This window comes from Microtus pennsylvanicus, chromosome 20, assembly GCF_037038515.1.
Source record: "Microtus pennsylvanicus isolate mMicPen1 chromosome 20, mMicPen1.hap1, whole genome shotgun sequence".
Classification (NCBI taxonomy): domain Eukaryota; kingdom Metazoa; phylum Chordata; class Mammalia; order Rodentia; family Cricetidae; genus Microtus; species Microtus pennsylvanicus.
The window spans coordinates 30,602,643-30,616,901 of record NC_134598.1 but is presented as its reverse complement, the minus strand read 5'-3'; the positions used below and the strand labels follow the sequence as shown (position 1 = coordinate 30,616,901).

General features: G+C 46.2%; 2 protein-coding genes across 2 annotated transcripts in view; one reads left to right on the top strand and one right to left on the bottom strand.

Moving 5' to 3' along the window:
• Amdhd1 (amidohydrolase domain containing 1) lies at positions 1-13,784 on the bottom strand. The gene is made up of 9 exons (XM_075954251.1): positions 13,638-13,784; positions 12,122-12,228; positions 11,477-11,541; positions 9,377-9,654; positions 6,647-6,872; positions 4,090-4,214; positions 3,664-3,757; positions 2,812-2,972; positions 1-1,198 (listed from the first exon to the last, which is right to left on the bottom strand). The coding sequence occupies exons 1-9, from the start codon at positions 13,772-13,774 to the stop codon at positions 1,111-1,113; spliced, it is 1,281 nt and encodes a 426-aa protein (XP_075810366.1). The 5' UTR covers positions 13,775-13,784; the 3' UTR covers positions 1-1,110.
• The window catches only part of Ccdc38 (coiled-coil domain containing 38), a 44,436-nt gene continuing 43,949 nt past the window's right edge, over positions 13,773-14,259 (top strand). Inside the window, exon 1 of the mRNA XM_075954357.1 lies at positions 13,773-13,866. Within this exon, the coding sequence (XP_075810472.1) occupies positions 13,773-13,866 (94 nt within the window). The remainder of the gene's footprint in view (positions 13,867-14,259) is intronic.

Sequence of the window (14,259 nt, the reverse complement as noted above, 5' to 3'; positions counted from 1 at the left end):
TTTGACGATGGTTTGGCAACTAATGTTTATTTGTGAAATCACTACTTTGTAAATTGGACAGTGTTCGATAACGCTACGATCACAAAGATCACAGAAACAGTTTTACAGGTTTCCAAGTAAGCCGATGTGGCGTGAGAGATACCAGTTTATACAAATAATCATTCCCTCTGCAAATGATTTTGTGATTTGTTCTTTGAAATCCAAACACGCTGTAGACACTGTTGTACTACTTCCGGGGCTGCAGGAGCAATGGTGGCAATATTGATACAATAAAACCCTTTCCATAGCTTTGTGATATGAAAAGGCTTTAGCAGGAAGATTTTTTTTAAAGCTACTTCGTCGGTGTTAATCAAAATGCATTCATATAGGAGATTTTTCATGTCTGTGCAAGATATCAAGTGTTGAACTCTGTGGTGAAGCTTCATTCCAAAGGCTGACAAGATGTTAAAAATGGAAGGCCACTTCTGCCCCAGACTAGAAAGCATCTCAAAAGACAAACTGTGGGGAGAGAAGATTCTGTTTGTTTCTGAGGAAATGGTCCCGTTGGCCTCATCGGGGCAGATCACTTTCAAAAAACAAAACAGAACTCTCAGGACAAGTGTGTTTCTCCACAGAGGAGCAGAGCTATCTCATCCTACCCACCCCAAAATATCTGTAGCCAGCCTTTGAGAAAAGACTCTACACTGTATCCCAATAGGTTTGCCTGTTTACACATCCAGGCACACACATTCAAGTCAAATAAGCTAATCTCTTGAGTTTTCAAGCTAACAGTAGGGCATGACATACGATTAGGTTGAAGTGACGTGATTCTGGCAAGCTACGGAAGTGCTGTAACTTATGTGGATTTAATTGATACAGAGAACGCGTCTTCTCTTTCCTTCCAGACCTATCATTATTAGAATACATTCTTATATTACTACATTTATTTATGTGGCAGTGTTGCGGGGAGCGGAGGAGTCGGGTACACATCACAGTGAGCTTCTGGAGGTCAGAGAGTAGCTCTTAGGAGTTCTCTCCTCCCACCATGTGAGTCCCAGGGATTGAACTCCGGTCAGCAGGCTTGGTGACAGGAGACTTTACCCACTGAGCTATCTCATTGGTCCAGCTCTGTCACTTTTTGTAGATGACTTTTCCTTTAGCTATAACATAGTCAATTAATTCGTGATGGCCTCCGAACTGGTAAATCAAATGTTCCCATCTAGAAAGAAAGCAAACAGTCGCTTCAGCATGTGCAAATCAAAAGCACCAGTGTGTCAGTGAATTTAAAGTGAATTCTGCACGTGTGTGTGTGTCTGCGTGTATGTGTCCATGTTCTTTACTGAATGAAAAGGAGAGAGCTGATGGAGGAGGGTCATTTGCCTATGTGTTACTTTCGTTGGTTGATAAAGAAACTGCCTTGGCCTTTGATAGGTCAGCAGCTTAGATAGGCCGAGTAGACAGAACAGAATGCTGGGAAGAAGGGAAGTGAGTCACAGACGATATAGCTCTCCTCTCCAAGATGGACGCAGGTTAAGATCCTTTCCGGTAAGCCACCACCTCGTGGTGCTACACCGATTATTAAAAAGGGGTTAATCAAGATGTGAGAATTAGCCAGTAAGAGAACGGAGATATGGGCCAGGGAGTGTTTAAAAGAATATAGTTTCTGTGTAATTATCTCGGGTAAAGCTAGCCCGCTGCTCCTATTTCTACAGAGAGCTGAGCACTGGCGAGCAGTGTGTGTGTGTGTGTGTGTGTGTGTCTGTGTGTATGTCCTGTATTGAATAAAAATGAGAGAGCTGGGAACTGACAAGCAGTGTGTGTGAGTGTGTGTGCATTCACGTGTATGAGTACACACATGGACTATGGCTGCTCATCTGTGTGAGTCCACGTGGAGTCCAATAGGACACACCAGCTGTCTTCTTGAATCCCTGCCCACCTTGCTTTTTGAGGTAGGTCTGTCACTAAACCTGGAGTCCCTCAGTTTGACTAGACTGTCTGCTCAGCCAGCCCCATGGGAGCCCCCCGTCTCCGTTTCCCCAGGGCTGAGCACACAGGCCCACCGTCCCAAGCCTGGATTTTATTGTGGGCACTGGGGATAAATTTCAGGTCCTCATATTCAGAGAGCAAGGGTTTGATATGAACGGAGCCAGGTCTCCCGCTCCTGAACTTTTCAAAACTGATTCATGGGTGGCACGTGCACTTGATCTTTGATGGAAGGAGGCGGTTCTTCCAGGAGTGACATTATGGGGCTGCTGTCCTCTGTAGAACATGGGTCCCCGAGGGCTGTGATAAGCTCGTGGGAGTAAAAGAGACATAACATTGCCAGCACCTGGATTTAGACGTTAGGATCCAACTTGTAGCCTGGGAGGCCCAGGTCATACACCTCGGGTGAGAACTAAGAACTCAGGAACAGAGCAGCCGAGTGGAGGCATTGAGATTGAGAGCCATTTGATCCCATGAGTCAGAGAAAGAATAAGTCAGAGCCGGAGTGATAAGGAGAAAAGAGAATGGGCGAAAGGTCAGGAGCCAAGCACAAACTCAAACACACAGACTCAGGGGCAAGTCCGAAGTCCAGGGAAACAGCAGCAACTGGAGGCCCTGAAAGATGCACGGCACCTGGAGAGATCTGAAGATTGGTGGACTTGCTTTGCTGTGTAGTTGGAGACCCCACGGGGGCTTCTGCCTGGCAAGGGGTAAAGACAGAGGGGGCTGGATAGTCTGTCATCTACCTGATCTTACTAATAGCAAGCAGAAAGGGTCCTAACACTTGCCCGCACGTGCATCAAACAAGACTAGTTGCTGCGGTGGGTACTCGCTCGGGAGGCCCCTCACCTGGATGCATTGATGATGACGACATCCCCCTGCTTGCCAACTTCCAAAGATCCGTGTGTGCGAGACTTCCCCAGCGCGTAAGCTGCGTTGATGGTGGCAGCGGCCAAGGCCTCGGGCATGGACATTCTCATGTTCACACAGGCCAGGTGCATGACCATCGGCTAAGGCAGGAAGAGCAGGCATTGGAGGAGCAGCCATTACAAGTCAGGATGCACAAGCAAAGATGATTAAATGTCCGGTAGGAATAGCTCAGATAAAGTTTGTGCTTAGTGTGCAAGAGGCTCCAGGTTTGCTTCCACTCCTCTTCCCCCCAAAAGTATGTATGTATGTGTACATACACAAATATATAAAGATAAATATATAAATCTATACATATACATATATGTATATGCGGTGTAATGTATTGTATATTATACTATACATATATAAGTAATATGTAGCTCAGTTGCTATGGGAAGATGCAATTTTATAAATAAGATTCTTAAACTTTATTATTGAATAATACTGTATATTTAATATTACAAGTTTTCAGGAACCTTTGCTGTGTTTGCCTCCACCCTCACCCACTAAAGCCTCGCTGTCTCTGTTATGCCCAGAGAAGGAAAATGTCTTATTATAAACCTTAGCCTAAAGCTGAATCAGAAGACAATTCAAATTGAGATTTATCTCTTCAGTCCTGGGTGCATTCGTGTGGGCAGAAAAATTTAATTAAACCACTGCCTGTACCCTTTTCTTCTCAGAGAAATCATTTTAGATCTTTAAATAGGTTTTTACAACGAATGAAAATTTTAAACATTTATGTATTCCACCGTTTACTCTGTTCAGAAAATAAAGTATCTTAGAAGTAATTACCATTGAAAAGCAGTAGGCATTGGGGTTGAAATCACTGCCCAGGGCAACTATGGCTCCCTCCTCGAGCATTTTCCTGGCTCGAGGCTGCTTCAACCTAAGGGAAGAGGGGAAAGGTGTCTGTCTCCAGCTGGTGCTTTTGCAAGAACAAAGGGGACATTTCCTGTTCTAGAAGAGGAAAGAAAGCTCCAGGGTACATGGTGGAGGGGAGGAGAGCATTAGCACTGCCCGCCCGTTTTCCAGACTCATCTGTTGTTTGCATCTTTAGGATGATGGCTTTGTACCACTACTGCAGCATCCCTTGGCATTCGAGTTTCTGCATCATATGTTCTCGCGAGATCATAGGCAGCAACGCCTAGGCACCCCTGGAGTCTCCATCCTCACAACCCGTGCTTGAAGGCAACGTGTCAGGGTGAGAAAGGCCCTTACCTCAGCATGTAGGCAGTGGTAGGTAGAAGGACAGCGGAACACTTAGCGGCAGCCATGGCAGCGATGCCTTCGTCACTTACTTCCTCCAGGTGACTGATCGCCTGTGCTCCCAGTTCAGCCCCAAGCTAGGCAGAATGGGCAGACAGGGAAAGGTTTAACATACAACAGTTCCATACATGACCCTACTTCCTCTGCTCTGTGGAGATTCTTGTCAACCGTTTCTAATGAGCACAGGTCCCCAAATATATAGTAGGTCTGTCACTGACTGCCACTGGAAAATTAGCATGTTGGTAAAAACTCGGGGGTATGGTGGCTCACATACCCAGTGATCCAAGCACTGGGAAGAGTGAGGCAGGAGAGTTGCCAGCCTTGGCTGGCTACATAGTGAGTTCCAGGCCAATCAAAACAATAGAGAGAGATTTTGGGTTTTTTTTTGCTTTCTCTGACCAATAGGAACTCACTGACCACAGAGATCACAGTCATTCCACAAACTCAGCAAACACTTGCATGCAAACATTACACATCTGTACCCTAGGCCCTGTACTGACCTCCAGGGACAGGGAGCTCCAAGTGTCGGGTGCAAGCTTAGTCAGTGGGGGAAAAACAGGACGAAGCCACCATCTAACATTAAGTACATTTGGGGTGGGGTTCCAGAGAAGTAGCAGCCAAGGAAAAACATAGATGAGAATGTGGATTATCCAGATTAGAGAAAGAGTGTGTTCAAAGCGGAGGATGTTAAAAGTAGTCTGTTGTGCTTGGTTAACATCAGAGAGGCAGAGGAGGTAAAAAAGATGCAAGAAAGGTGGAGAGATACGGAGGGTTCAGTTTTGGTACCCATATCCAGAGGCCAGAATCCGTACTAAGAGCAACACTCTATACCTCGTCTTACTTGGGATTACTATGGTGATGAAACACCGTGGTCAAAACTAATGGAGGGACGAGTAATTTGGATTGTACTTCCACATCACTGTTCATCATCAAAGGAAGTCAGCACAGGGACCTGAACAGGGCAGGTACCTGGAAGTGGGAGCTGAAGCTGAGGTCATGGAGGGGCGCTGCTTACTGGCTTGCTCATCAAGACTTGCTCAGCCTGCTTTCTTATAGAACCCTGGACTACCAGTCCAAGGAGGGTAACACAGTAGGCTGGGCCCTCCCCCACCAATCACTATTTAAGAAAACGTTCTGCAGTTGGCTCTTACGGAGGCATTTTCTCAACGGGGGTTCCCTACTATTAGATGACTCTAGCTTGTATCAGATTGACAAAACAAAGCTAAACTAAACTAACCAGCACAGTTGACCAGATTTAAAATCACGTTGGAGACAAAAAACTCTGTGCGTGTCTGTTATAGCGTTTCCAGCGAGGTTCACCTGAGGGGTAAAGCCTCTCCCTGGATGTGGGTAACGCGATCCCACAGAATGGGGTCTCGGATTGAATAAAGGGAAAAAGTAAGCAGAGTCCCAGCATCCCCGCCCCCGCTTCCTGACCGTGACTGCCACATCTTCCCCACCACAACTGACTGTGTCCCCAAACCATGAGCCCTTCCCTCTAAAGCTACTGCGGCTGGGAGGCTGTCACAGTGAAAGAGAAGTGGCTAATTCGTGTGCTGACCACAACATGACTTGGATTTAGCAAAGGAGATCACAGGGATGATTCTCTCCACTGTAACTATAATAGAAGTCATAGGAGACAATAAAGGAAATAATCAGGCTAGGGGTAGCCTGCTTGGCGGGCACAGAGCAACAGCCACCACAGGGAATGATGGGCAAGCAGAAATAAGTTGTGTGTGTCCCAGCCTCTGTGTAGATCTGAATGCACACGTGCCTGTGTGGATCCTTCCATGTGTGTATGTCTGTGTGTGCAAGTATGCATGTGGATGTATGTGAGTCTGAATGTGTCCCATGTGTGTATGTCTGTGTGTGTCTGTGTCTGTGTGTATGCCTCGTGTGCATGTCTCTGCGTGAGTGTCTGTGTGTGCATGTATGTGTGTGAGTGTCTCTGTGTGTATCGGTTGGGAGTATGTATAAATGTGAGTGTGTTTGTCTCTGTGTATGTGTGTGCGCGTGTGAGTGTGTACGTGTGGAGGTCAGAAGACAACCTCAAGTATCGTTTCTCAGGCACTGGCCCCTGTTTGTTCTTCTTTCCTTCCTTCCTTCCTTCCTTCCTTCCTTCCTTCCTTCCTTCCTTCCTTCTTTTTCTCTTTTTTTTTCACAGGGCTTTTTGGTTTGTTTGTTTTTTCAAACAGAGTTTTTCTCTGTGTAACAGCCCTAGCTCTCCTGGAACTAGCTCTGTAGACTGCTGGGATTAAAGGTGTGTGCCACCACTTCCTGGCTCCAATAAATAATTTTTTTAAACATGTATTTGTTAAATATGCCTGCAGGTCAGAACAGGGCACCAGATCTTATTATAAATGGCTGTGAACCACCATGTGGGTGCTGGGCATTGAACTCAGGACCTCTGGAAGAACAGCCAGTGCTCCTAACCTCTGAGCCATTGCTCTAGCCCCCATGAATCACTCCTTTTGCAGGCGTGCAGGAAAGAGCCGACTGTCAGTCATACCTCCGCGGCCTTCATCGGGTGGAGTTCATCCCCGTGGAAGTTGATATGTAACCCCATCTTTTTTCCACCCTCAAGAATCCTTCGGGTGGCATCCAGATCAAAGACACCCTTCTCACAGAACACGTCTATGTTGTCAATGTGTAGATCCCCGTTTCTGCTGAGTTCCCTCAGCCTTGGCAGGTGGTTATTGATGATGTCATCAGTGGCCTCAATGACAGTTTTCCCTCTAGTGGAAGAAAATGAGATAAACATGGGCATAGTCTTCATACATGTTCATACATGTTCTCTAATATTTGTGATGTGCAATGCATTGCTTAATAATCTCCTTATTATGTGTATTATAGATACATTAAAGACTATATATAGTTTAATGAAAGAAGGATAATAAACAGTATAGGCAAGTGAGCTTAAGCTTCAGAAAGGAAGAGAAAAAGTCCAGAAGAGAAGCCAGAGCACTTGGCAATTGTGCATGCTCATGTAGCCGGGGTGGTGTTGAGACTTCCGTCTGGAGGACTAGGCTGTGTGACCTTTGGGGAGGTCAGCAGGCCCCTAGCTGGGAAGCTGAATTTCTCTATCAAGGCCACCCTGAGCCCCAGCTTTCGTTCTTCCTTTTTCTTCTCTATTTACAAGTTTTCCTGTCGCCTTTACCTAAGCATCCTGCCTTGTGAAAGGGGTGGAGCGAGGAGAAGAAACACTTTGTAAACCTTGGGAGTTGTTAGCAATGAGCAGGGGCAGACAGAGCATTTGAAATCAGCCAGACACGGAGTGCCCCAACCCCTTCCTGCTCCAGAACGTTAGACACATAGTTTGACTTTGATCTGTGCATGAGGGTAAATCAGTGGGAATTGAGATGCAGCCTTCAGAGGCTCATGGGAAGCTGGAGATAGGTTCCCTAAAACTCCAGCCCCCTGTTAGGCCTGGCGGCTCTCACTCAGCAAAACATGGAGGTGAACCCGCAGAGGTCAACAAGCAGAGTATTTACACAAGCTATTTCTGTGTCTCACACCAGTGACGTAGAGCAGGGTGTGTATAATTCTTTATTGCACGCGTGTTGTTCATGTTTGGAAGAGTTAAGAAACACCCTTAAAATCACTTAGCTAGCCGGTAAGCTGCACTTAAACTCCAGTTTCAATACTTAAAAAAAAAAAAAATTTAGGGCTGGAGAGATGGCTCAGTGGTTAAGAGCATTGCCTGCTCTTCCAAAGGTCCTGAGTTCAATTCCCAGCAACCACATGGTGGCTCACAACCATCTGTAATGAGGTCTGGTGCCCTCTTCCGGCCTGCAGGCATACAAGCAAACAGAATAATGTATACCTAATAAATAAATAAATATTAAAAAAAAAACTTGTTCTGTTGGAATGGCTATTTTGGTTTCTTTAAAAAAAAATTTAAAAAGCAAACTGTCCCATGCTTTAAACTCTGCTTGAAATCATCTACAACTCCCTAAGACAGGCTCTTTCAAAAGTCTCAGTCCAAACTTCAGTAACTTAAAAAAATTGAAATGCTAAAAGCTTAAAACAAAAATAATTGGAAATATTAAATATTTATATTTCTTTTCTACATAATCAGCTGTATGAATTTCTATCTTTCTTTCTCTCTCTCTCTCTTTTTTTTTTCTTTTGAGACAGGATCTCACTATGTAGCCCTGGCTGGCTTGGAACTTTCTGTGTAGACCAGGTTAGCCTCAAAATCACAGAGGTCAACCAGTTTCTGCCCTCTGAGAGCTGGGATTAGAGTCATGCACCGTCATGCCTGGGGTGTTCTTTTAATACAAAACTTTAGTGTTAATTTTTTGGTTCCTCTGATTGAAAATTGTATGGGACTATCAGCATGAACAATTACATTCCCATACAACATGGTGTCATAGCAATGAGCATTATACTGTATTCTTTTAAAGTACTCCAAGACAGATTTGAAGCCTTTTCCCCTCAAAAGTGGTAAGTGCTGCCATGAATTAGTATGTTAGTTAGTGTGATTCAAGCCACTTCAAAATGCACCTCGCATTTCTAAACAGCATCTTGGATATAATAAATGTACACAGTTTTATATAATCAAATAAAATACATTTTGAAGTTATTAAAGTAAGAAAATTAAAATTAATTGAAATGACTTAAGTTTAGATATTGTTTGTAACGTAAGTCTATGAGGGAGGGTCAGTTATTAAGCCGAAAAGAATTTGGAGACAACCACGCAGAACCTTTCAGATCTGGGCCAGAACGGAACTGTACAGCTAGGCCATCAGAAACAGAGTTCTCTTCATAAGGCCAAGGAGCAGAGATTCTTTAGATAAAGGCAGAGACTTAAAAAAATGTTAATAAAATGAAAATATTTGCTAGTGAGCAAAGAGATTAACAAAAGCCCTTCTGAGGACACTTAGACCACACAATTTGATCTCCTAGAGGAAATAACTAGGGATTTTTACAGTGGTGTAAGCTGATTGATTATCCTGGGAAATTATTTGAATTAATAACTAATTTGAAAGGACTCGCTAGGGACCATTCTTATTCTAAAGAAAAGAAGTCTTGAAGTGTTTCCTCCGTTTTCATCCTTAAAGCACTAGGAAAACTAAAGAGGGGGTGGAAATCCCTTCCTTAAACCACCTGGGTGGGCACCACGACCCGCCTTTAGAAGCAGGGCATCTTTCCAGAAGCTTCTCCAGACAGTCTGACCTAAGTGACAGCTGCGCCACCTCACCCCGCCCCCCACTCCCGCCGCCGCCGCTGAGATTACTTGGGGACTGAGTGAGCCCCGCAGTAAGTGGCAGAGAGGTCCAGGGGCAGCTCCCGCCGGGCGCGCTCGATTACGCGCAGCATCTTGAGCTCAGTCTCCAGGTTGAGGCCGTATCCGCTCTTGCACTCCACCAGCGTGGTGCCGGCCCTCACCATGCACTGCAGCCGCTGCCGGAAGGAGCAGAAGAGTTCCTCCTCCGAGGCCTGGCGAGTGTGCTCCACCGTGAAGTTGATCCCTCCTCCGGCCTGGTGAATGTCCATGTAAGTGGCTCCTGCCAACTGAAGGCATGGCACACTCAGAAAGGTTACAAGTCGGTCTGCAGAACCTACCTCTGAGGGTGATGTTAGAAGACGATTAAGGGGTTCGACAGGGGCTGCTGTTGCAGAGGACTGGGGTTCACTTCCAGCATCTGCATGGCAGCTGGCAATCACCTGGAACTCTAGCTCCAGTGGAATAACGTGTGCGCGGACACACACACACACACACACACACACACACACACACACACTTAAAAATAAAGTAAAACCAATTTTACAAGATGGTTAAGAAGCAACTAGGCATGGTGCAGGTCAGTAATGCCAGTCCGCAGGAAGTGGAGGCAGGGGGATCAGAGGTGCAAAGCCTACTTCAGCTATATAGGGAGTTACAGGTCAGCCTGGGCTACACCAGACCCTATTTCAATTTAAGAAGCAGTAGGGCACGGGCACTAGCAGCCACAGCAGAAAGAGGGGCACTTAGTCCTTAAAGACACCCCCAGGTGTGCAGAAGGGAGTCCCCAAAAGTGCTTGAGAGGTGGAAATGGCCAAGGTGGCGGCTGGGCAAATGGGCAGCTGAAGGCAGTTAACAACTAATTAACACTCACATACAGGAATATTTGAGTGTTTTCACAGTGAAATTGACCCCAGTGCATAACTAGGCAAAGCCCACCTCAGTCTCCATCCCTCGGCACGGCTGAGCAAACAAAGCTTAGGGGTTTATTTCAGCTTTCTGCTAGCCAAGACCAAGGGCAGACTCCATGCCATTTGGGCGCCAGAGTTTGGAGCCTAAGTTCTGTCACTCAAGCAAATAAAGAAGCTCTTTCTACAATCCCAGCAGTCACTAGTTCTCTGGACAGTAAGAAGGATGAGCCGCGCAAAGCTCGCACCTGCCTCTCTCCACCCACCCTTCCCAGGTCTCTCCATCGTCCCACAGTAACAGTAGTTGGACCACAACCTCTAAGGTGCCTTCTAGCTCTGGAATTCAGTGCAATAATAAAATTGCCTTAAAAGCAGCTCCGGACTTGTTGAGGAAGGCACACGATAGCTGAAGAAAAGAATTTTCCTGATTTCCAAAACAATTTGTCACTGCTAGGTTGCACCCTCCCCCCCCCTTAGCTACATGATAATGGCTCCTTTTAGGAGCCAGCTATGGTTCCTATAACTGATACGACTATATTTTATGGTCTTCGTAAGTCTCTTTTTTTTTTTTCTGAGAGGAAAAAAAGAGAATAATGTAAGACATTTTATTTTCAGTTAGTAATATATTCTTCCAAGTTCGTCTGCAGTCAACAGTGATTTTCAAACTATTTCTTGGAACTTGTTCAAAATTACAAATAATGATTTAGAAAACCGGAAGGAGGGGGGAATCACCCACCGAGTTGCTAAACTCAGTTCTTTAAAAGAGAAGTCTAGAGTTGAAAACCTTCAGATACTCCTTTTCTTCAACTGGCTGCTAGCTCTACACATCGTACAAAGATTTGGGGCCGTTTCAACTAAGTCTGATTCTATTGTCATTTGGGTTTTTGTTTTGTTTTGTTTTGTTTTTTTTGGTTTTTCGAGACAGGGTTTCTCTGTGGTTTTGGAGCCTGTCCTGGAACTAGCTCTTGTAGACCAGGCTGGCCTCGAACTCACAGAGATCCGCCTGCCTCTGCCTCCCGAGTGCTGGGATTAAAGGCGTGTGCCGCCACCGCCCGGCTCTATCGTCATTTGTGTTCCTCAGTGAGCCACAGAAAGACATCCATTAAGAAGCTACGCAGCATGGGCTGACCCCTTGTTCCGTCATTAGAGGCGGGGGAACCTGTTTGTGCTTTCCTTGGGCTGCTGTCATTCATTTTGCAGTTACCTTCATGGCAAACTCATGGACCCTTTCGCCAGCCCACACAGGATGTGTGTGCGCGTCCACCAGTCCTGCAACCAAAGTTGAGAAACGGGAGATGCTTAGCGGTGACTGACTGTATCATTGTGCTCTAAGTGCATGGTGGTGGCCGTCCCGCTCGGAGGAGGGTGAGCGTGCAAGATTTTGTGAGGTTCCCTCTACGCGGCTGATCTAGAAAGTTCTAGTAGAGGAGAGTAAGTCTTCACCACGCAACGTCCCTCTGAGATAACCAGCCCGCTTGCTCGGTAACTGCGCTCACCCCAAACAGACCTTGACGCTATGGTGGCAAAACTATTAACTGAGCAAAACTGAGAACAAGGACAAATAGAAAATACACACTGTGCTACTTCGAGAAGGAACTACTGTAAGGAAGGTGCGAGTAGCTTCAAGAAATACTTAGAGGGAATCTGTAATCACTTTTCGGGCACGCAACAGGAAATCACACTGGCAAAGCAGAACTTCAATTCTTGGAGCCCCAACATTCTGAACGCTATGGTTAAGGCTCTTTTAAAAAAAAAAAAAAAAACCAAAAAAACCAATCGTCTTCCTTTTTGCTGTCTTAGAACCACTGTTCATTTCTTTCCAGAGTTTTCTGAAAAAGAGCTTCCGCACCTGGTAAGACGCATTTCCCAGAGCAGTCAATTCTTTCTTCAAAAGTTTCTCCGGAAAACTGTTTCTGGATAACGTCCGCAGGGCCAATAGCTTTTATAAGCCCATCCCTGGGAGGAAAAAAAAAATCAAGAAACAGTTACTAAGTTTGGGGAAATTTTCCTGAAAAATCTGATTAATGATTTAAACATGCTTTTGGATGCCATGTTAGCCAGTGTTTACTGTATTTCCCTCTTGACCTGGGTTTTTAGGAAAGAGATGGTCGTTACAGTAAAGACAAACTGCAAACCATGTGGAGAAGAGATTGCTATTTCTTCTCTAAGATCAGCGTTCAGTTCCCTACAGTACTAGATCCCCAAATGACCCCGGAACACACGGCTCCTCTCTCAGGGGCATGCCCAGTTGGCAGGAAGCTGCGTTAATCGGAAGTCAGGGGCAAACAGTTTGGGAAAAAGGTCCTGCAGAAAACACACTGCCTCAGGAGTGCTTTTGTGTTTTAATGAGCTCAGCCCTCAGGTGGAGGTTTCTGTCTGCCTCAGCTTGTATAGGAGGACTCTGGGATCACTGGGTTCTCGTCCCAACCACGCTAACCACAAGCTCTCCAGCTTCTAAGAATCTGGTAGGTTCCCAGTGTCATGTTGGAACAAAACACACACATCCAACCGCATAGTTGTTACAGGAAGCAAGAAATCATCTTCCAAAGGTTTTGTTGGGTTTTTGCTGCTGTTGTTCCATCAAACATTCTTAGCTGAATTTTGAGATTTTACTGTGGGGGAAAAAAAACCCAAAACTACAAAATAATACGCACCCATTCCTTTCTCTTTAAAAGGTGTGATATTTGTGCATTTTTCTTTGCTTCAGAAAACAACAAAAAGCGGTGTCTAAACTACATGCGAGCATTAGTTCCCTGACACAGGGTTTGATAGATTTTGCAGGTCAATGGGTGCGTGTGCGTGGGTGTGTGCATGAGTGTGTGTGTGGGTGCGTGTGTGTGTGTGTGTGTGTGTGTTGATACAGGGTCTCATTCAGCTGTCGTGAAACTCACTCTGCAAATCAGGCTGGCTTTGAACTACCTGCCGCTGCCTCCAGAGTGCTGGTTTTGAAGGCATGGAGCCTAGCGGCTATACCCGACTACATAATGGAAGCCACAGTTGCTTATTAAAGGGGGGGGGGGTAAGAAGGATGTGATGTTACTGTTATCTAAAAGTATTAATTAATTCTTATTTACTTTCTGAGACACGGTCTCATGCGCAAACTCCACACGCAGCCAAGGATGGCCCTGAACCACTGACCTGTGTCCCGAGTGTTGGGATTACAGACCAGAGCCAATATCCTGAGTTTTAGGGAGAAAAAGACTACAAAATCTTCTAGAAGAGGTAGAGCAAACCCTCCAAGCTAAACAGGACTTTAGAAGCTATGGTGGCATCGATGATCAGCGGTGGAAGATGCTCTGAAGGTGTTTTGTTGGAGAAAGAACTCCTAGCTCCGGGACCCCACCCGGACAGCGCCCGATACTCACGAGCCCACCACCAGGCTGGCACCCTCCAGCACGGCCAGGTTGCGCAGCGCGGGCCCGGTCAGGAAGCGCTCGCCACGGGCGCACACCAGCACCACTTGCCGCGCGTTCTCCAGCAGGAGGCGGTGGCCAGTAGCCATGGTCGTCCTAACTGCTAGCCGGGTGCGGAAGACAGGAGTGCCCGGCCAGAGGCGGCTCCCTGGAGGGGCGGGGCAGCGCGGGGCGGGAGCTCGTTAGCAGCCTGGTGACAGTGACGGCAGTGTCAACAAGAAAGGCTCATAGTAATAAACCTTATGGTGGACGCCAGTCCTTTCAAGTCTGCTTTGCAGGTTTTAGGTGAAGGAGGTAAAAATTATATTCATTCTCCCAACCCCTAACTTTTGGATCAAAGAACTGAAATCTAGCCACCGGGAGAAATCAAGTTGGACCAGGTAGATGCAGTGGCCAGGCGAAGTGTAGTCGGTTAGGGCGCTCACAGGGGACGACAGTGAGGGAAAACTCTGCCCAGGGACCTGGGGTGGAGACTTAGAGGACTCTTCGCAGACTCTGTGTGTGTGTGTGTGTTAGAGGAAGACAGATACACAGAGACAGAGACACACTGTTATGCGGGAGCGTGTGTGTGTTA